We start from the raw sequence: 22,690 nt of genomic DNA on the forward strand, positions 1-22,690 counted from the left end.
GATATATATTTATATATCACAATGCCTAGCAACTGCTTAATGTTCAGGATAGTAGAACAAATAATAGAATAAGCTTTTAAAATTCTTCCTTGTCTTCCAGGAGGAAAGCTTTCTAGCTTATCTTTCTTTCATTGCCACTGAAGAACACGCAATCATATGGATTTCTGTCCAAACACACCACAAAGCAATATGAAGATTATCGTGATTCGCAAATTCCATTATAACTTATAATCACAAAATTACAGCATTTTCTCAATGAAGCCAAAAACTCCAGAAACAAAACTTCCTACCACTTCTGGTTCCGCAGCCTTCAACTGAGGACTGGTAGTAAGAGCTACTGTATGTCGCGTGCTGTTTGCCAGTGCCAATTTCAAGTTTCTGCCAATGACTTCAGAGAGGGGTGTACTCAACTTCCTGGATTTTTGACAGAGACTGCCTGGAGTTTCCAAAGCCGCCAGAGCATCCTACCAAGAAACAAGCAACCAACCGACTTGCACAAATGCATTACAACATTCTCACTCAAGAGCAAGTTTTACATCTATAGTCCATGGTAGGATTTCATGCTTATAAATAACTGTGTACTTCAGTAGCAGTCAGCAAGTGCAACTGGAACCCCATTGCATAAATACAGACTGTAAGATCTAGACTGTCTTGCACTGAATAAGCAAAACAGGAAAAAGATGGAAGATTACCACTATCTCTTCATCAGGTGAACAGAGAATACAAATGAGATACAGTAAACTACCTTCAGCTGAAAAGCCAGGAGGCAAACCCAAAAATTCCTAGACCCACACCAGCACTTTTATTTTTTAATACCTCCCTCCAGAGAAGTTACATATGAACATGTAATTGTATCTGCACCTTCAAAATGCTGAGAGCTTTCTATTACCCTTTTTTTAAATCAGAAATTTTGGTCTAAAACATCTTGGTTTGAAAATTACCTACAAGCAGAAAAATGACAGATTTCCAAAGAGAGAGATCCATTTTTGTGAAGCAGAATTAACAACTCTTAGGTTTTCAGGCTTTGTAACACATGTTCTGTCTTGCTGAGGAAAAAACCTCCTTGTAGGAATTCAGTACTTTCTCCTTTCAGTTAAGGCCTCAGAATTGAGAAACAAACTGAAGACCTCCCATGCATATCTAAGTCATTCAACAGCAGATACTCCAGCATAGATATTTCTAGTGTAAGGGATTTCTTTTTTTTTTTTTTTTTTTTTTTGTTTGCTGTTGTTTTAAGGATAATAGTTTCTGAAGCCCATGAAACGCTAGAAAAACTTTAAAAAAAAACACCACACAACCTGTGGTTTGCAGGTTGTGTGGTGTTTCACCACACAACTGCACCAATTTGCTATCCATCTTTAAGATAAAATGGATTTTTTCCACCTTCTCACTACACCTTTGGGTTTGTAAGTATGAAACTGAGAACATCCACAATTCTCTCAGTCACTGACCAATACAGTGAATGAAGTCTAATAATAATCATTTGCAAAAGAAGAATAAGGGAATGTCTAGAGAGAAAAATAAGTCTTGTAATAGCTATAAAACCATAATTTTAAAATACACTATGAAAGTAGCAGCTCATCACAAAACAAGTATTTGTTCTCTAATATCTGGAGTAATTATAACCTTCTAGTTGCATTTCTCAAACTTTAGATGTAGAGAGATAAATTGTGTTACATGTGAGGTATAGAACACATGAACTATGTTGCAATAGGCACAGAAAAATAATATTATAGCATCCACTAGTCAATAAATTTAGTCCACATGTCATTAACTGAAAGGAATGTATAAATACTTTTCCCTCTCTTTATTCAAAAAAAGAAAAGCTATATGTTAAACTGCATAAAAAGGCTAAGCATGGGTTTCTGTGCCGTTTTAAGCTTACGTACATCTTTAACCCTACTGGCGCTACTAATTTAAAAAACTGCAAAGAAGTTCACCTTTACGTCAAAAGAAGGCTTGAATAACTTGTCTTTGGAAAGAAATTTCGATGGTGTATCAAGGTGTAGAGATGGTTCTTTCTGTGGCAGCATCCCTTCTGCAGAAGGGGTTGTCTTCTTCCCAACATGATGGGAGATTACAGTTTGGAAAGCTTTGCTCTGGAATCTGTTGATATCAAGAGGGGTCACAGCTGGCTTTTTTCCAGCTTCAAGGAGACAGACAGGTTGTTCTGGAGAATCAAGAGCTGTAACAGTTGCTGGCGTCTTGCTAGGTTGAGCAACAAAGCTCTCCTTACCTTTAAGGGGAACAAAGAAAATATAAACAAGCAATCTAATCGTGGCACAGATCTTGTATGTATTTTTATTACGAAGGACAATTTCACTCACTCACTCACCTGATATTTTTTCAAAAAAAGAAAAAAAAAATAAACAAAAGAAAAACACAATCAAAACCCCACACTCCTAATAAATGCTCTAAAATGAAGATAGACTTATATTTCAATAACTCCTACTCCCTGGTTCTTTACTTTTCATGCAATACAGTTTTCCTTTATATTCATGATGATTCCAAACTACATCCCCTCAGGCCACCAAATACAGTTCCAACTCTGGATCAATAGGACCAGATTTAACCATGAATCAGCTCTTAAAGCTTATGCACTGCAAAAACTAATAAACATAACTCATCTTTATGGCTCATTCAAAAAAATAAGTTAAAATTATTTTACATTTTACTGCTCAATCATTTTTCCCCTCACTATTTTTCCTGGAAAGGCAGTATATAGGTGAGACATGCTAATGTCTATGTAAATTTTTGTTCTCTGGACTTAAGAATCCATGTAATTAATTCACAATATATTGGTAAAACTAATCTGTTAACATTCAATATTCATCAATAAGGCCTCTTCTTAACACGAACACAAAGTTGTCAAATGAAAGGTGTGAAATAACTGGCAAGGGGCTGAAGCCTAAGATGATGAAGCAGGCATGAATGACAGAATGGAGGTGCATCATGATATTGCAGATGAATGAATATGAAGTTCTAAACTGGATCTATCATCAATTTCCACACAATCTACAAAGTAGCATACGGGTCAAGGAAATAGTCGACAATTAAGCTCAGTGACTCAGCTGATAACCACAAGTCTCTGCTGGCTCCAAGAGACTTTAAGCAAATATGTATTATCATTTCTCTAATCACAGCTTAGCTCAAGGAGAAGAAAAAAAGAAAAGGAAAAATCTCCAAAACTTAAAAAACCATTTTTTAGTTTTAATATTTTGAAGATTTTAGGGATCAAAAATTACATTGCACTAACTTTCTTGAACAGATTAACAGCACAATTATATACATGATAATTCTTCCTAACTTGCTAATAACCAACCTTCAGCATCTGTGTTTTCAACTAAAAACTTGCTTTCATCTGCCCTCTTTCCTGTCCTTGCAGACTGCAAAAGCCAAGCCACAGTGACTGCGGGCAAATTCCACTTCTTTGCAGCTTCATATTTGGAACCATCTGGCTCTTTCACCACTAGATGGGTACTGGCAAACATTCCTTTTTTTGCATTCGCTCTTCGCACAAAGAATTCCTGTACTCTAAAAATTAGATCAATAAAATGTTCACTTAGTCATAAACAAGATTAACCTAAGGGAAATTTGTAACACTATAAAATACATTCAAGTAATGGAAAGAGAATCAATAGAATTATCTAAGGCTATACCACTTAGTATTTCAAAACCTAACCCAACCAAAAAACCCAACCCCCAAAAACTCAAACATTCCCTCCCCTCCTCAAAAAATAAAAGCAACAAAAAATCCTGTTAAACAGGATTCTGCTTCAAGCAATACTGAAAACATATCACTTCTCATAGTCCCAATGTTCCCACATAGGTTCAGTGTATGAATTAGAAATGGGAATAACATTCTTCTACAGGAATGATGGGACAGGTTAAATTCCATTTTTGAGCCAATAAGCATCATTTCCAAATGAACAATAGTTTACTTCATATTAATTACAATTTTCTCCCATCATGAGGGAGCCAGCTAATCCTCCAGATGATAGCAGGTCTGGATACACTGGCAACTGAATGCACTGGCAAAAGTTTAGTTCAAACAGACTACAAATCAAATCAAATGACACTCTGTGACTAAGTTGCACAGTTTTTCCATTCCAGGATTAGGTCTGGATTAAGTCTCAAAGATCCTGCCGAACTGGGAGCAAATAACTCACCACCACAGCCTCTAAGAAATGGTGTACTGTTACTCTTTATGAGGCTGGACTGGATGTTACTGAACTAGAGGAACAATGAATGGAATTCCTAGACCACTCCATTTAGTCTCTTCCTATTTCAAGCAGCAGTATTACTCAACATCCCTTTCACAAATATATCATCTCAAACTATCTGGGCTTCCTAACCAAATTACATATAGCTTTAGGAGAAGACATCACAAAAATAACCTTAATTCCTTAATCAACAGGTTAGCTCCATTTCTGCGTCAAAAGCAACTCGAGACATATGGTCCTTGTCCAGACAGCTTAAACTCTATCTGATTGCCTGCAATTATTTCACAGAGCGCGCTGCATGGCAAGTCAGGTCTGATAACTACAGTGCAGCAAAAAGTTGCTGAAAGTCAGCCATCAGGAAATACAAGACTTGGGGGATTTGAGTAGAAATTAAGCTATGTGAATAGAAAACATAAGCTTCTCTAAAGGAGAGGGAAATAAAGAACCATACAATAATCTCTCATTGCTTCACCACTAGGTTTTGTGAGTAAATAGAATCCAAAAGAGCTTTAACTAAATTTTGCCAGTTCTGTAAAAGAAGAAATAAAACGAATAAAAGATTTAATCATAGCAGCTATCTGAGAACAAGAACAAACAGGGATAGGAGACATACCTTGCTCCTAGCAATCCTGCCAAATAAACCAGGGAGTCTCTCTCTGCACCAATGAACTGGCTAAAAGAAAGAACACAATCTTCCAGAGGAGTGACTCCTTCCATTACTGGGACTGGTGTGAACAGTGGACTGGACTGGGGATCTAAAAGGAGCTGCTGTTCCACACACGTTATCTTAAAGATGATGAAATAAATAAAAATGAAAGTAAAGCCAAATAACAATAAAACCAGCAATATTTTAGCAACCGCATCCTAGCATTTATGGACTTAAATCCTGCTTCTACCATTAAACTTGAGATAAATTATTTCACATACAATCAGACAAGGTCTTTTCTAGATCATTTTGAGGCTTGATGTACTAAAGCACTATTCACACTTTCCAGTTACTACTCTTATGACTCTGGAGGCTCTCTTGAAGTATCTGAGGGTATGCATAATTTTGTTCAGCCAGTTTTCTAGTACTGAAAAACAGTAAGTCACTGAACAGTTTTCAGTCTATACAGCATGCATCCTCTGGCTAAATATACTTAATTTTTTTTTTAGTTAAGTCAAGAAAGCAAGTCAGAAAAGCTGACTTGCTTTTCTGCCACAAGACAAAAATCTGTGGAAACCATGAAGCACGAATAAGTAAGCACAAAGATATCAAACAAAATCATTAGTCAGTTGTTCTATCAACAGCTCATTATTTAGAGAAAATGCTGCCAGAGCCTCACAGGAGAAGTCTTTATGTCATCAGAGTTGTATTTAACAAGCCTGCACAAAACAGATGAATCCAACGAACGCCATCTTAAAGAAGCAGAGGCATTAAAGCACCCATTCATTTAGTACATTTCAGATGAAACCAGGCTTAATCTCACAATATCTCATTTACATATAAATCGTGAGTAACTCTTCAGTCTGACAAGACATATTTCTAATACAGATATCTGTTTACTTGCTGAACTGAAGGCTTAACTCCCTTACCAGCCATGTATTAGTAACAACATCTCCCACAGTTGGCTTCACAGTGCACCCCAACAAAGGTACCACAGCATAGTCCGCAATGGTTCTGCTTTGTGGCGGCACAATTTTCCCAGCATTCTCCTTTATAAGATCTGCAATGCAGGACTCATCTTCTTCACCAAAACCCAAAAGAAGAAATCTCTTTCTGACAAATAAGTGTCCTTCAACCACTGCAGAAGCCTCTCCCAAGGAACCATTACACACAGAAGATTGATTCTCTTCTTCAACAGTCAAGTGAGTAATATCACTGAAGTTAGCAGATACTGGCTTTTCAGCTTCAACTGAAATAAAAAATAGTAATAGTTGCTTGACAAAAATGGCAGACAACTCAATATAGTTTCACAGAGAAGTAACAGAATTCTAGCATTCTGTTGTTTTCAACGAGGCTTTAGTTAAAACCTGTTCTACATAGGCATCTTCAAATTTGGTTTCTAAAACACAATACAGAAACTAACCCATTAAATGCAGCTAGCTTTAAGAAGTAATCACTGCAAAACTCAAATTACAACTGCTATACAAATAAATTCTGAGCAGTTAAATATTATATGGCATGCTTAGCCTAGAACCTACCTACTGTAGAATCGTTATTTACATATTGAGAGAGGAAGTCATCTTCATCAGCTTTCTGGTATTTTATAATGTTCACGGCTTCTTTCTTCAAGAGACCATTATTTTTAGGAAGAATTGACTTCACTCCAGGTTGCTCCAAAATTGGATTTTCTATCAGCTGGTAGTTTATAGGAATATATTGCTCCACTGGAAGTAGAAGGCCTTTGCTGAATGAGTCCAGCAACCATTTTGCTGTCACTACATGAGGCCTACAAAATGAAGCGTTATACAAGTGAGTAACAGCAGGCTTCAAAGCTGTGTTTCTTCTTCCCCACTCTGCAAGCTACTAGTAGGTTTACGCATCTGAAGATTGCGACTCCAATACTAAGCAAGCCTTGTGCATGCTACAGAACTGAAGATTTCTTAATTACTTCAGTCTGAGAACACAGAATTTGCTACAACATAATTTGTACCTGCTATTGCTGGGTCACCAAATCCTTCCTCCACAATACATTAAACACCACCAGAGACAAAAGGAATTAACATATAAGATGATGATTCACGGCTACCAAAAAACTATGGTACTCCATGTGAGAATGAATACATGAGGATGTTCTTGTGAATGCAAATTTAGCAGTCTTGTCATTTAAGTCAAGAACCGTTTAAGATTTTCAAAACAATGTATGTTATCTTGTTTATGGGGTGTAGGGAAGAAAAATAATGCAGACATGGCCCTGGAGCAATACAATTATCAGAACCTGTGAGTTGTCTTGTCCAAGAAGTGTTTCAGCTCATTATTATGTTCCCCTAAAATGACATGGGTGACATCTTCATTAAGTTGATTAAATCGAACACCACCACCACAGTTGATAAGCCTCCTCATCTTATCTAACTTCCTGCCACCAAAGCCACACAGACAGATCTACAAAGAGAAACAAGGCAACAAAGAAATGCTTTTAACTTTTTTTTTTTTTTTTTTTTTTTTTTTTAAGTAGGATACTTTGGTATAATTTATTATGCCTGCTGCTGAACACATCCACAAAAGTGATGTAGCTTCTGAGATACAGCGAAAAAAGTAATTGTTCCAAATCTAAATGCTTATCTTTGCATATTAATAAAGCTTGGATATCTACCAACCCCCAGCAAAAGGATATGCATGGAAGTTGTATGACACGACAAAAATTAAACCATTCTTGAATGTTCCCACTATAGTATCACTATAGATTTAAAATACAGAGACATATTTGTATACATATATATACAGATATATTTATATATCTCAAGCTACAGCACATGACTTGAAACAAACCATACATTTACTACTGTTAAAGGAAACAACATAATTTATTCTAGCAGCAACTGCCAGTGCCTCAAAGTTCCTTCCATAGGGTAAGACTGAACATTTCAAAGTGTACTTTGTTAAACATACTCGACACCCATCTAGTAAATCTTCAGGGGCTTGAAAAGAACTTATATCCAAGCTTCCCAGCTCATCAGGAGAAGGATCCAGTCTGCTGCTCATAGCAGAACTACATGCAGTTTCATTAACACCACTCAAATTGATATTGGAAATGTGGCTGACGTCCGAAAGAGTATGATCTTTAAATAAAATTAAAATAAAAGAGATGCATTAGTTTTTGCTTGTCTCTCACCACCAAACAAAATACAAACTGTCACAAAGGATTTTGTCATGCCAGAAGGAAAGGCAAAAGCTGAAAAACAAAATATTAGGTAAGTATACCCTTGGTTAAACCAAGGATTTTATTTACACATAAATTCAGTATGGTTTTATTATTAGTAACCATGCTTACACAATTTCCATTTATTCCCAAATGGATATCATCTATGAGATAACAGTCACTGAGACGGGCCAATTTCAAAAGCTTTTATTCCTCTTACTGAATTTTGTGTCCACATATTATCAGAAACGTTCACCTCATATGAATAGAGTGGAACCTCTAGTAAGAGGTTCTACTCAACTTGCAGTTTATGGATTTAAGAGAGTTTTATTTAGTTTCTGTAGTATCTGGCTTGAATTCCTAGTGTTCTATTGGGAGCGCTAACACAGCACTGCCATGTTGGCTACTTCCTGAAGGAGCAGTCAACAACACGTGTTTGTAAAGACATACGTTTTAAAGCTGTCTGTGTCTTTCATGCTACTGTGTTTGTTTAGAAAATGATTCTGAATTTTCCAGGTATTTGTAGCATGCAATAAATAAAAACAAATAAATAAAAATCAGCATCAAACTTTCCCTTTGAGGCAGCAATAAGATTTCATTTAATAAAACAAGCCACTTGATTTAAATTGCAAAAGTATGAACAGTCCTACTTTTTAGGACTTACTAGTTACAGCTACCCACCACTGATTCCTAAATAAGGAACATTCCTAATTCAAGTGGACCTTAAGAAGTTATTCACATTCTTAAGTCTTTTTATGTTGGAAGATTCAACATGCATAAAATTCAAGCCTAAGAAGAATAAGAAGCCAGGGTGTCAAAATATCAGCACTGCAAAAGCAGGCAGCACCCCACAAATTTAAAATAATTCTTCCTTTTTTCCACAAAAGCTTCCCATTTTTCATCTATTTCAAAAGGTCTTACTTACTATCAGGCTTGCTGGCATGACCTGTAGGTGTTGACGTACTGGGCGTACTACTTTGTTTTGATCTGGCCTCTATTTTATATATCGTCTCATCCTGACAGAAGCCTTTCTCAATACTGTCAGAAAACCACTGCACAGACACACAATGCACATTCCATTTTTTGGCGCATTCGTATTTCTGACCTTTCAAATGTAGACAACAAGAAAAACCGCAAGTTATTAGAAAGTGAATGTTTCAAACTGATCACTGAAAGATTGATAAACATTTTAAAAACTAAAAATTCAAATGGAAACTGATTTTGGAGATGGCAATTACTACATTAAGTTTCAAATCTAGTTCCAAGTGGCAGTTCATTCGGCATTCATAAAATTATGAGTGCAAGTTGTATAATCTTGTATTTATTTGATTAACTGTTGGGTGTTATTTGTAGATTTTTATTACATCTGCCAAAAAATCTACCTACACTAATTTGTCTCAAAAGCAGACAGTTATTTACTGCCAGCAAAGGCAAACCAATGGCTACATACAGAACTAAACATTCAAAGATACTGCATTCAACTATTCATTGCCTACTTTTACTCTTTAAAAAAGCATTATCCTACTGATCTATAGTTTCCATTTGAAAGGCAAAAAAGAAGCTGACAGAAGAAACTGCAAGAAGTGCATTTTACTTGTTCTCTGTATTTGACTAGCAATAACAGCAATAGCACCACTTCTCATTTACAGAGGATGCTATAAACTGTTTCAATAACATATTTATGTTTCACTTCAGTATAAAAGGTTGTAAAACTGCTGTGCATAGTCTACAGTCTTACGGTTCTAAAGTTGTTTTTATTTTGCTTGTGTACATACAATACTCTCCTTTATTCAGCTGAGAAAAGAAAAAACTAACACTAGTTTGCTCATGGGTACAGTATCATTGGACAGCAAAGCACGAAGAAAAAAAAAAAAAAAAACCCAAGGTACAATTTTTGCAGCCCTTTAACCAAGACCATCTTTCCACGAACAAGATCACTAAGGGTATCTCATCTTGCCATACACTTAAGATTAAACCCACCTAACAAAGTTTCACTAATGCAGCTATATCAAACAAATAAATCAAAAAGGGCAGACTGCATCAGCATATTTTAACATGCAGAAACCAAATACAACTGTCCTGTCCCAAAGTTTTCATTTTGCTAGGCTATGAAACACAGATATTTCATGCTGTTCTTATCATTATGATATCCAAATACCCAAAAGATCCTTCAACTGAAGTGCCTCACATTTTTTGATGCATCAGAAGGTTCTATAAACAAATTATGTCAAGTCCTTCTACCGTAAAAAACTGTGCGACTACATCACAGTCAAGTAGGCTTTAAAAAAAGCTTTAAAACCAGAGCAGGGAAAAAAAAAGAGCACTGTATATTACCCCATAGGGAAATGGAGGGAAATTGGTGAGGAAAAAAATAATTTCCCCTTTTTCTTGAAAAAAAAAACTACAACCCTTTATCCTTTCCAAGCAGGAAGGGAAGGAAAGGAGATTTCATTTCATTTACTGAAATGAAAGCTGAAAAGGTTCAAATTATAAGTAAGTTTAAAACCATAAGTTTACAACCCTGTTTTAAATCGGCATACAAATTAAATCCTACCCTGCTCTCCCCAAAACAGTTTTTCTTTATTCTGTCACCTCTCTAGGCTTTTCCCTTTTTCTTCCCTTTAATATCATCTGGGTCTCTGGGTTTTTCTTCCTGTTTTGTGCTTCTTTCAAAGACCTTTAGAGCACAGTAAATATTATGTGCTACTCTTCCCACTGACAGTATTTCCCTAAAACAGAAGCAGCAAAAGCAGCACTGAAACAGACATAGAGAAGTTCAAATCCTTGCATCTAGGCATAATTATACTACTTCAACTCAAGAAAGGAAAATAATATTTATTCTCTAAGTTCTACCTTTTGGCTCTTGAACTATGAGGTGAGTACATTCATTCATCTTGAGTTGCCCTGTATATTGTCCACCATGTTCAGTAGTGAGGCGCTGGACTTCTTTCCTGTCTGAACTACTTAAGCCAGTTACACAAATTGTACAGCCAAGGAACACAGGACAGGTGTAGTCTTCCAAGTTAATATCAGTATATCTAATTATGCTAAAGGAGAAAAAGAGTGGAAAAGAGAAATAAGTATGTTTTTCTTCAAAATAAGATCACCTGGGAAAAAAGTCCATATCTCCATAAGAAGTAGCAGCCCACAATACAAAACAAGTGTTTTTGTTGTTGGTTTTTTTTGTTTTTGTTTTTTACCTTTGTTGAGACTTATCCCACAACGTCTTAATCCAAGAAGGCAGCAAAATAGGTTTTTTCAGAGAAGCAGCTACTAAGTATTTTTTACTACCAACTTCTCCAGCTATAAGGTGAGTTACTGACACGTTGAGGTCTCTGTACACACGTCCACCCATCATCTGTACATATTCATGAACTTCTTCCTGAGTGAGTAAAGAAATTATAGAAAATCTTCAGGCAAAAAGCAGTCTATATGATATGCAGGTTCACCTTATAAACAAACAAAACCCCATCAATTTCAATTCTCTATGGTTTCTCCTAAGAATCTGTTTGGATATCTAAAAATCAGTATGTACAGAAGTCATTATCAGATATTAACTCAATTTTATTTTTGATAAGCTGAATGTAAAAGGTTTGCCCGTAATAAAGATGCTACAATCGTATTATATCAGTGAAAATTTACTGATGGTTGACATTTTAGCTAGTATAAATTAGAAAGTAATATTGGAATAAATAAAAAGGAAAGTTTTACAATAAAAGATTTAAATTAAGCTACTTAAGATAAACCACAGCTGACTAAATATTAATTCTTCACTGTGTAGTTTGAGTAACCAAAAACAGACAAACTTTGCCTGTAGCATGAAAACTAGACAAACTAGCCAGCTAAGTGATCTACCTAAAGATGAAACTAGCTAATAAAATCCTTAAAACATACAAATAATCCTACAGTAGTGAGACTGCTCTTACAATCATATATGCATGTTTACATAACATAAATATACATACACACCACAAACGTATACACACTATATAGACACATTTATAGTAAGACTATATAAAAAATTACAGTCTACAAAGCCTATATATAAATTATATAGGTAGATATATAGGTAGACCTATTTAGTAAGACCAGTGGCTTAACAATAAGCCATCTGAAGGAAATGTCACAGAAAAATCAGCTGAACAACAATTGTGGACCATTACCCTAATATCTTTTTCAAGGCTGGTACAGGATATTGTTACATCGGCCATGGTCATATTATACACAGGATATTCAGCTCTTGGGACACATCGCTGGGATTGCATACAATACAGGACTACCTGCGGTCCAACAATTCTACAACCAAGCTGAAATAAAATAATAGAAAAAACAAAGATTAGCAGAAAGATGCACCAGTGTAAACAAAGCTTTCCTTGTCCCATAATACTGGAGAAAGGCAGGATCATTGTCTGCCCACCTTTAGCAGCTCCAGATAGCCGAAGAGTTTTTTTCACTTTCTGCTGCAGATTCTCAGTATAACACTCCTATGCCTTCCAGCCTCAATTAAGGCAGCAGATGCTACAGCTAACATGACACGGAATTCCAGCAAGCCTAGTTTTGTCTGCTGGCATTATTTCTTGGAGGTCAAACAAAATTATGTCACTAGAGGAGCAAAAAAAAATGTGAGAGCCATCTCACTGACCACAGCAGAATCAGAACTGATCACTGCATTTATTTCTCATTTGTTTCATGATGATTTTTACATTTTGCCAATCCTGCTCTTCCCTAAATATACAACGCATTGGAATTTTAAAGATTTTATTATGAACACTGCATACTAGTATATTCTGCGCATGAGAGAAAACAAGCAGAGTATAATTACGGACATGAGCATTCCTACAAAAACAGAATATAGTCTAAAGTAAATTGATGAGTAACATACCTTTTTGAGATGATTGAAAACAAGACCTCTAAAAGGATCACAAATGTAAAGGGATCTATCATTTTCTTTTATACCGAGTGCTGCTTCTTCTTCGAGGATCTGAAGATGTTCTTCTGATTCAAATTCTTTTATAGACTGCAAGAAAACAGTGCACACAGTTACATTTACTTAATTCACAAATCACAAACAGTCAATCCTGTGGAAACTACAAAAGCACACCTACTTGAAACAGCTTATACCAGAAACAGCTTACAACAAGACTATGATAGAAGAGTGTATTGGCAGCACAGAAGGCTAAAGATATTTCATGTTTTTTTCTTCTAGCTCTGCACAATATTCAGAATTTTATGTTCATTATACAAACCTCCAAGACCTGATACCGCCCGGCAGTGCCTTTAGCTCCCACTAACTTCCAAGGGGAAAAAAAAATCAACACTGTCCTTACTAAATCATCAGTAGTCTGGATGAGTGACCATCATCTGGACCTGCCAAGCTACATGTTATCTCACTAAATATTAATAGATTTTCAGAAGAGACTAAAGTTGTTTATTCACTCCTCCCCCCCAACTTACTCCCTCCTCCCCCCAAACAGAAAACCTCCCATCGTACTATTTGCTATACTGGACAGTTGCTCTTTGTAGAGCTGACCTCCAAATTTTAGGCTCTTCAGCACCTTTAGCAAGAAATTAGGCCCAGAGAGTCACATTACAAGTAATAAATAAGAGAAAAAAGAACTGTTTCTTGTTCTAGAAATAATCATGCAAAAGAAACTTTAATAATAGCACTGAGCATCTCTATTACTGAAATGTGTTATTTACATATGCATACAAACACACTACATCTAGAGTCAACCACAGAAAGCATTTATATAGAAAATAAAATTCAGCAACTTGAGAAAGGTCATCAAACCCACCTACCTCAAGAGCTTTAAAAAAATACTCCGAGCTTCCAGAAGACTTTACAAACTTCACAAAAAATGGCTCCTTACTACCTTTCATCCTTTAACTGAAAAGCAAAACCACACACGTTTCATGACTCTGCCACTTTGCCCCCGAGGGACGCAGGCGCACGGCCCTTCTGCAGGGGCTGCGCCGACCGCCCCGGCCCTGCCCCACACCGGGGCCCTGTCGCACACCGGGGCCCCCGGACCTGCCCCACAGCGCGGCCCTGCCCCACACTGCCCAGCCTCGGCGGCAGCGGCACCAACCTCCGCAGGGAGGGGCCACCCGCCGGCGCGGCCCGGGGCAGGGAGACGCCAGGCAGCCCCTTCCTCACGGAGCTCTCCCCCGCCTCACGCAGGGCGCCGGGTGCTCGGCGCTGCACCGCCCGTCTGGGGACGCGGCGGCAGCCCCTCGCCCACCCCGGGCCGCCTCCGCCCCTGGCGGGAAGCGCCGAGCTCCGCACCGCGCAGGCGCAACACAGCGCTGAGCCGGCGCCGGGCCGGAGTGGGGACGAGCAAGGCGCACGCGCGGCCGGAGGGGGCGGGGCCGGCTCCGCGGCGTCACGCGCCCGCGCGTGCGCTCCTGCAGGGCCGGCCGTTGGTGGCGTTGCGGCGCGGCTGGTGCGCGCGCGCGCGCGCGCGCGCGCGGGCTTTGTCTTCGTGCCGCCGTTCGCGCCGCCCGAGGGCGCGCGGCGGCGTGTGGTGAATAACGGTCGGGCGCCCCCTGCCTCGCGCGCCGCGCCGTGCTGCGCCTCCGCCTTCCGCGGAGCCTCCGCGGAAGATCGGCGCCCTACTGGTGGGAAGGGTTGAAGTGCTCCCCAGCTCTCGCTGCCTGGCCGGTGTGGGCTGTCGCAGTGCTTGTCTCTGCTGTGCCTCAGCCTGGTTATTTACCCCTGCTGTCTCCGCAGCGAGCGCTTTTCACTGCAGTCCCCTATGTGTTAATGGCCCTAGTGTGACAGTGGTGGGCCAGTGTCCAGCTGAGGACAGCAGAGTGCCCAGGCAGGTGTCAGTAGGGCATAGCTGGAGAAGATCCCTTCCCTTGGGCCTGGGAACAGTTACTGCTGTAAGAGGTAGTAGCAGAGGCTCCTTCCTCAAGTCGTAGTGTCCCTTATACCTGGCATCTCCTCCCTGGAAGAGGTAAGACCATCAAAGGTGTTCACTCTGAAAAGGTTTTAGGGTATTGGTGCTGCCACCTTGTCCTTTGGGGAGTATGTCACCTGCTAGGGGCTAGGAAGGATTGAAAGTGTGTTCATCCCAATCCCATCTAAGTCTCAATCCTGCAATCCTGCTTGTACTTCCAGAGGAAATAGCGTAGAGAATGTGTTCATTCTTGTGACTTCCAAGCCATGCATAAGAAAATGAAGTGCACTCCTGAAGTAGAGGATAGCATAAGCTTATGGAAAACTTGTCCATACTCACTTCTCCCATATCATTCTGTCGCAGCTACCTGAATCACCAAAAGCTGATAATGTGCACTTCTCCAGCCGATCTTTATTTGTAGTTGCTTTGAGTGTTATCTAAGGCTTGCTGCTATGTGCCTAATATTCATGCTACTTGTAGTGGAGGAAGATCCTCTTCAATAGAAGATCCTCTTGGAAAGAAAAACATTTTGGGAGAGGAGTAACACCAAAACCACTGATAAAGAGCCTTTAAGTGGCAGCATGAAAACCTTACAGTGTGGCCACATGATGGCATCATCATCTTAAAAACTGAAGGGACTCTTGAGTTACTGTGCACAAGTTTACTGTAATTGTTAGAGGTTATCTCTTCAGTGATTAGGGATAGATACTAAACATCTTTAAAACTATTTGGTATGCTTATTTATTTTAAAACCCCTAGTGCTCATCTTCTTGGTGTCAGTGACTTACAGGTCAAACCTCTTTCATGTGTAAAAGTAAACAAATGTATCAACCAAAATGGGATCTTTAACAGACTACTCATGACAAACAGTAAAGCACAATGAACATGTCTTGATAGTCGTGTTTTATTTGATGATGCTGGTTCTTCGTCCAGTTGTTAAACCTTCATTGCTCTTTCCACATTATAACAACCTGTTACAAAGAGGAATTTCTTCTTTCCTTTTTCATTGTGCTGGGCTATCAAAAAGAAAAGAGTAAAGAGGGGAGAAGAAAAGATCAAGAAATACAACATACAAAAGTCAGCCAACTTTAAAAGATTGCATAGTACAAAATATTATTGCAGTCTGTTGGCAGAGTCCTTAATTAAATGCCCCAGCAGTGCTACCAAGCACATATTTGCTATATCTGCTTGAGCATGGTTTGCTGTTTACTAAAATAGCAGAAATCTGGCTTGTTCTCAATTGCTGAAGCCTGGTCACTTCTCAGTGAAGTGAAGTAATAGACCCTCTTGAGAGTTTCTCATCCATTATTGATCCACTGGGCCACAAAACTCTGAAAGTTCCAGCTCTGCCTCTTGGAAGTTGCTTGTCACTTGGAAAGATTCATGCTGTAGAAGATAATATTGCAAAGGATCAGGGCTCTTTTTTGATACGTCTCTCAAGAAAGCATGCCCATCTGTTCTTCTGTGTTATATTGTGCTTTTCTTCTGCACGAATGGTCAAGATATGTGCTCTGCACGGCACTAAGACCTTCTAGAGAAAATAATTTCTTAAGGCAGTGTGTCTTAGGGTCCAAATGAATGTTCTTCTCAAGAACAGAATAAATCACAAGAAGATTTTCGTAAATATAGTCTAGAAGAAGAAAAAAGGGGGACAGCTTGACAAGAAGTTACTGCATACAGCTTTCTGTCTTTAAAAAATAAATGCATGTTTAGCATTTTATGCTGCAATTACCTGATTTCCACTTACAGTAATATAGTTATCTGTTTTAAAAGCATGTACAAAGTCCAGAAGGTGACTGATGCAACAGTGCTTTAAAAAAGAATATGCATCTTGAACCATTGTGAATTAGAAGACATAGTATATTTTTCTTATAATTTCCATGTGGGATGTAGTCAAAAAGCAGTGCTTAATATGGCAGAAGAGAATAAGTTGAAACAAGTGGTCTGATGAGCAAAGATTTCTCTGTTTCACTTCCCATTTTCACGAGTACTTAGAAATGTAAGATTTCTTTGGCTGTTTATAACATTTGCTTATTTGGAAGTATTCTTTAAAAGGATATATAGAGAAAATGGGAAACAGAAATAACCCTATTGGATAAGAACAGCAATCAGAACATTCTGTTTTATATTTCTGTTTTCAGAGTTGGCCAAAACAAAGTGTCTCAGGGGAAATGTAAGAAACATTAGAAAGGACAACTTGGCATCGGTCAAGTAATAGTATAAATAAGGTATGATCTTAAGCACATGAGTTATCCCCATTTTTCATATTTTCTGTATGTTCAAATGCTCTGCAGGATCTGAGCTTTAGCAGAAGCCCAGTCATATTTGGCCATCAATCTTCCTAATTATGGAAGCTTTTAATAACTGTAGAACTACCAAATTGCAGGAAAGTGGTAGTATCATTTTTGGTAGCCTCCAAATGATACCTCCTTGTAAAACCAGAGTTATGCTCTATGCCCCTTGACTTTGTGGATCAGTGAATTCTTTCACTTATTCCTGTGTATTAATAACTTAAAAATTTATGGCATATGATTATTTCTATAAACATTTGTTTAGGAAATGGGGTCAGAGGAATTGGGGTCAGTCCTCTAATGCTGTTGTGTTTTTGCAGCCACTACCACTGCATTAGTTTCATATTTAAAGTTTTTCCCTGTAACTACGTAGGTTAGAAAAATGGCAAACAAAATCACTGCACGGTAAAAAACAAAACCCTGTTGACTTACAGTACACATTTGAGCTAACCTTGTTAAAGCTCCTGTGTTATTAAACTGTTTAAATATTATTATTATACTGTTTAAATATTGCAAACACATTAATTTGCTGATCAGTGTTAGTCAATTGTATGTTTGATTAGCTTTTCAATATGCGTAGCATATAAACAGCAAATTGCTTGAAAGAAAACTTTCTGAAATATCCATCTCTTGAGTAACTTAGGTATTGAAATCAAATAGTTAAGACTAATATGAAAAAGGCCAAAATGTCGGTACTCAACAGCTGTACACAAAGAAAAAATACCTTGAAATATTACTCTTTTAAATGTATGCAATTTTTCCTAATCCCTTCTAAAGATTCTATATCACAGACCTTGGTAATTTAGCATTATCTGCACAGGTACACAATAGGCTAGTAATGGGTGAGACTGACATGGAGTTTAAATGTGTGAGATATCTTGTGTAAGGTATAGTGAAGAGATGTTTCCAAATAACTGGTATCGATTTCTAACTTCCTAATAATTCACTTCAAAAATTCTATTTGTGAGCCTGCTAGCTTGGTGTACAGAGAAAGCCTCCAGTCCTTGGGAGTTTTAGGCCCTTCAGTACAAAAATATGCTTTCACATTCACAAAAGAGAATGCTGCTTTTACTGCAGAATCCTACATTTGCATATCCAGCCAGTTAATTTGACATATCCTTTTCATTTATGTACAAATGCCCATATGAACGAGCAAATACAAGGTTTGGTAGACGTGTGCCATGTTTTTCTGTGGCTGTCTTAGAGACAATATCTAGAGAACAGATTCCCAGGCTTTCTTCACAGAATTAATTTCAAAAAAGTTAATCCCACTTTTTTTACTAGACACAGTTTACAATGCAGCAGAAACTTCTTGCTCTCCAGTGGACTGTGTGTAGGTGGAGCTAGCCCGTTCAGCTGTGTCAACATAGAAAACTGGGCAATATTTAGAGAAGTGGGATGCGATGTGCTTTCGGAAAAAGCAGTGAAGATACTTCCTAAACTTTTCTCCAGCAAAGGCATAGATCACAGGGTTGATACAGCAGTGGATCATTGAGATTGTTTCTGTCACTTGGATTGCTTTCTCCAGTTGACCACTAATTTCGCAAGTACTGAGGGATAATGATACTTGAAAATCACGCAAGAGAATACAGATGTTGTATGGTGCCCAGAATAAAAAGTAGACAAGCATGATGATAAAAATAAGCCTGACTGCTTTATGTTTCTTCTCATTCCTACATTGCAGTAATGTTTTTATAATTTGTGTGTAGCTGCAGATCATAATGAGCATGGGAACAATAAGTCCCAGGATGTTCATCTTTAAAGTCAGGAACTGCTTCCATGCATTTCTCTGTTCTGTTGGATAATGAGGGCTGCATGTATAACGTGAATTTTCCTTTTGACTTTTGTGAAATATTACTCCTGGAACAGAGGCAAAAAGAGCAACAGCCCAAGTGACAGTGCTGGTGAGGATGCCATAGGTAACTGTCCTGGCTTTTAAAGCAAAAACTGCATGCACTATGGCCAGATACCTGTCTATGGTCAACAGGATTATGAAAAAGATCCCACTGTAGAAGCCAAGGAGGTAGACACCTGAGAGAATTCTGCAGAGTGCGTCTCCAAAAATCCACTCCTGGGCAGCATAGTAAGCCCAAAAAGGGAGGGAAAATATAAACAGCAAATCAGAAATTGCCAAATTGAGCAGGTAGATGTCGGTCATGCTCTTCAGTCGCTTGTATTTTACCAGGATAAGGACAACGAGCATGTTGCCCAGGAGGCCAAATATCACCACCAAAGAGTAAAGCGGTGGCAGAAATTTTGCTGCAAAGTACCTTCCCTCAATTTTTATGCATGCTGTTGCACCTTCGTAATCAAATTCTGTTGTCAGTGGCAAGTTGTCTAAGTCAGCGGTGTAGTTTTCCACCATGTGTTCATCTAGAAAGGAAGAAAAGGATGTTTAATGGCAGGACACTCCATAGGCTTGCGTGAGAGGGAATGAAACCCCTTGCTGCCCTCATCTAGATTACCTGTGGCTCTTGAGCATGTAAACCTTGCTGATGCAAAGAAAATAAACTTGCAGAGCACAAACCTTCCCCCTCCCCTTCCCCTGCCCCAATCTCTATAGCTATGAAGTCAAGTTGCTGCATGTTGGAAGTGTGCTATATACCATTTTCCACGTGTAGTTGTGTGGTCTGTTTTTCCTCCTCAGGAGAGCATGTCGAGCTTAGGAGCCAGCTGGAAGCAGAGGGATGATGAATTTAACCGCAGCAGTGGTTAGTTTGGGGGCGTTGTGCTCAGCCGTGGCTTTCAGAAAGGCCAGAGAGAGGCAGGAAGGGGAGGGCACGGCAGCTGGCATGCAGCACGTGGCTGTGCTTGTCCTCAGCAGCCCGGCCGCATTCAAATCGTACAGCCCACGCTGCAGCTCTCATCTGAGGAAGAGCAGGCACTGGCAAAGGCACTTTGGCAGGGGTAAAACCTAGCTGACTGCTGGCTCATTCACGCCTTACTGAGGGCCTTAATGTCAGTGGGAATGAGGTTGCAGGTAGTGTAGAAATGATCTTGCTGTGGCGCCAAGCGTACTCACCCAATGAATCTGCCATCCTGGCTGTTGCAGAGCAGGCAAGTCGGCAGTGTTGATCTGGGATAAAAGGGCAAATGTTGTGTTCTTTACACAATTCAGGTCAAGTGTGGACCATGAAATGTGCTGCTCTTAGGTATCTGTGGAATGAAAGCAGGTCACAGTCATGTCCTCTGGGTAGGACACTGGACATGTTGTTCAGCTGATGTCCTGCATGGAAATTCGTAAGTGAAAGAACAGATAGGCAAACAACTTCTAAAATGGCATTAAAGATTTCTATTTCTGTCAGCGTGGCCTATAAATCTTTTGCCAAATAAATGAAAAAGAGGTAGTACATTTTTAGCACAGCTAGTATTTTATTTGAGTGTACTGTTCAGGGTTTTACTAGAAAATACTCTTTTATCAGATGATTTGTACAATTCTGATTTTTTTTTTCTTTCAAAAGGCATGGAGTTTTTTTGGCTGACATCAAATGTGACATCTTTTTGACAATTGGAACCTTTCCTGCTATGTAAGCATAAGCCATTCAAATGCTAGTGCCCCTGTCTTAGTTTGTGTCAAGATGGATAACATGGTAAAACCTAAGCCTGAGATCCTGGAGAAGGGACAGGCTCTTGGTAGGTCTGTGTCCTCTTGCTTATGACCTTAAAAATGAGTCACTCCTGACCTGCCAGCTCCTATGGAGTTTCTCATGCAGTGCAGTGCAGGTAGGAAGCTGCACAGAAGGCAAGAAGCTTTATTAAAACAAAATCTGCACTTTGTAAACACAAAAGAGATACTATTATTGCAAACCTTTCCTCCGCCGCTTCCCTATTTTCTTGCAGGGTCTTACTGTTAACTCTGAGTTCCCAATATCTCAAGAATGAGAACTTTCATGTTCTAGTATAGCTTTGCCATATTAAAGAAATTTTCTTCTGGAGATCAGAGAGTAGGGGAAAATTGGCGAGTTGTAACAGTTCCAGTCTCAGCTATGTCTGGATACAATTTCTTGGGGAAAATATGGATACAATTTCTTGGGGAAAGTAGAAGTGCAGTCAGACTCCTCAGAGAGAGCTGGCTTTCAGGAAACTCTGACCACCTCTGTGAAACTGTTTCCATAGCTGCACTAACTACATAGTCATTGCAATACTGAGATCATGGTTTGATTAGTAAAGGAAGTGGCTGTGGCTCAGGTGTACTGACAGAAAATAAGCTGATTTTAAAATATCAAAAGGGGTTATACTTTTTCAATACTCTTAGCAATTCTTTTAGGAAAAAAAGTACCTTGGTAAAAGAAACATTGGTCCAAAACATTAACTTGTTCATTTCACAAACGTATCAAGATTTGGGCATTGCAAGAATATTTAAAGTTCCCGTCAGCTAGATCTAGATTGCATGCTCTGACATTACCTGGTGTTGGTAACTGCCTAGAGCTAAGTATCCCTATTTATGATGTATTAGCCAGCTACACTGTACACTAAGATTGCAAGATGAAGGACGGACTGCAGTTCCAGTGTGTCCTGGGATCGTGGTCAGTTTCCTTCCTCGGCTGGCTGTTGGTTGGGGACAGCATCAGTGGTTGCTGAAAACCAAGAGATGGACCTACTTGGCAGAAGCAAGTGCCTTAAAACAAGTGTACCTGCCAAGATTGAAGGGTTTGAAACCATAGCTCAGAAGACCAGTTGTAGCCACAAAGCAGGCAGGAGGCCATCAATTGCATCAGTGGGCAGGTAGCACATCCTGCACCCTACAGTGATTATGAAGGGTGTTGCCCATCTTGATAACTCTGTGTCTGGATCCTTTTGTGTCTGCATGATGCTGTAAACATGGTTATGAAAAAAAGCCTGGGTCATAAATCCAGAGTGATTTATGACACTGTGCTTCTCCTCAGCACAGTGGAGCTGTGCTGAGGGTTTCATGGGTAAGCAATTGTTTAATAAGATACATGCAAATGTTATTGCAGAATGCTACCTTGATATTATTGTGACAGTTCTTTCACGACAGCCCTTTGTTCCTGCTAACTGTTGTCTCAGTGCTTTCCCTCTTCCCTTTCCTTTCCTCTGCCTTCTTGCAATAACTCCCAGATCTTTCCTGCGCCTTATCTTCTTACTTTCAACGCCTTTTGCATGCTTAAAATGTCTCAGCTCTGAGTGGTTCCTCTCATTAACTGAGCCTCATTCCTCTACCTTAGTCTTTGCTTAAGAAGCCACTGCCTGCAAAAGTACTTATTACCCAGAGTTGTGTATAGTATCCAGCATATGGTGATAATGGAAGCTCTACAGATACTAATTTATGAAACATATAAGGAATAGTTAAGTGCTTATGTGCTTTATCCTATAATCTCACTGTTTTAGGAAACAGTTTTGGTCACTGGATTAATAGACCTAGAGTTGTATTGTTAATTAGATCCCTGGCTGGGCTTATGTTTCCTGATCAT

General features: G+C 39.0%; 2 protein-coding genes across 4 annotated transcripts in view; both read right to left on the minus strand.

Moving 5' to 3' along the window:
* TOPBP1 (DNA topoisomerase II binding protein 1) overlaps nucleotides 1–14,343 on the minus strand; it is a 25,513-nt gene extending 11,170 nt beyond the window's left edge. The window contains exons 1-15 of one of the 3 annotated variants that reach the window (XM_062569428.1): nucleotides 14,155–14,343; nucleotides 13,865–13,952; nucleotides 12,948–13,082; nucleotides 12,229–12,372; nucleotides 11,266–11,447; nucleotides 10,919–11,112; nucleotides 8,991–9,170; nucleotides 7,816–7,985; nucleotides 7,145–7,308; nucleotides 6,408–6,655; nucleotides 5,799–6,118; nucleotides 4,837–5,009; nucleotides 3,323–3,534; nucleotides 1,941–2,236; nucleotides 291–464 (exon numbers count right to left, since the gene is read on the minus strand). In XM_062569428.1, coding sequence (XP_062425412.1) covers nucleotides 291–464; nucleotides 1,941–2,236; nucleotides 3,323–3,534; nucleotides 4,837–5,009; nucleotides 5,799–6,118; nucleotides 6,408–6,655; nucleotides 7,145–7,308; nucleotides 7,816–7,985; nucleotides 8,991–9,170; nucleotides 10,919–11,112; nucleotides 11,266–11,447; nucleotides 12,229–12,372; nucleotides 12,948–13,082; nucleotides 13,865–13,945 — 2,673 coding nt within the window. In that variant the 5' untranslated portion in view covers nucleotides 13,946–13,952; nucleotides 14,155–14,343. Of the gene's footprint in view, nucleotides 1–290; nucleotides 465–1,940; nucleotides 2,237–3,322; nucleotides 3,535–4,836; nucleotides 5,010–5,798; nucleotides 6,119–6,407; nucleotides 6,656–7,144; nucleotides 7,309–7,815; nucleotides 7,986–8,990; nucleotides 9,171–10,918; nucleotides 11,113–11,265; nucleotides 11,448–12,228; nucleotides 12,373–12,482; nucleotides 12,568–12,947; nucleotides 13,083–13,864; nucleotides 13,953–14,154 lie in introns of those variants that run through there. The other 2 variants (XM_062569429.1, XM_062569430.1) reach the window with 2 other exon arrangements.
* A 4,206-nt stretch (nucleotides 14,344–18,549) lies between these two features.
* On the minus strand, nucleotides 18,550–20,296 carry LOC134136564 (C-C chemokine receptor type 5-like). The gene is made up of 2 exons (XM_062568480.1): nucleotides 20,281–20,296; nucleotides 18,550–19,631 (listed from the first exon to the last, which is right to left on the minus strand). The coding sequence occupies exons 1-2, from the start codon at nucleotides 20,294–20,296 to the stop codon at nucleotides 18,550–18,552; spliced, it is 1,098 nt and encodes a 365-aa protein (XP_062424464.1).
* Nucleotides 20,297–22,690: the final 2,394 nt, after the last annotated feature.

This window comes from Rhea pennata, chromosome 2 (assembly GCF_028389875.1).
Source record: "Rhea pennata isolate bPtePen1 chromosome 2, bPtePen1.pri, whole genome shotgun sequence".
Lineage (NCBI taxonomy): Eukaryota > Metazoa > Chordata > Aves > Rheiformes > Rheidae > Rhea > Rhea pennata.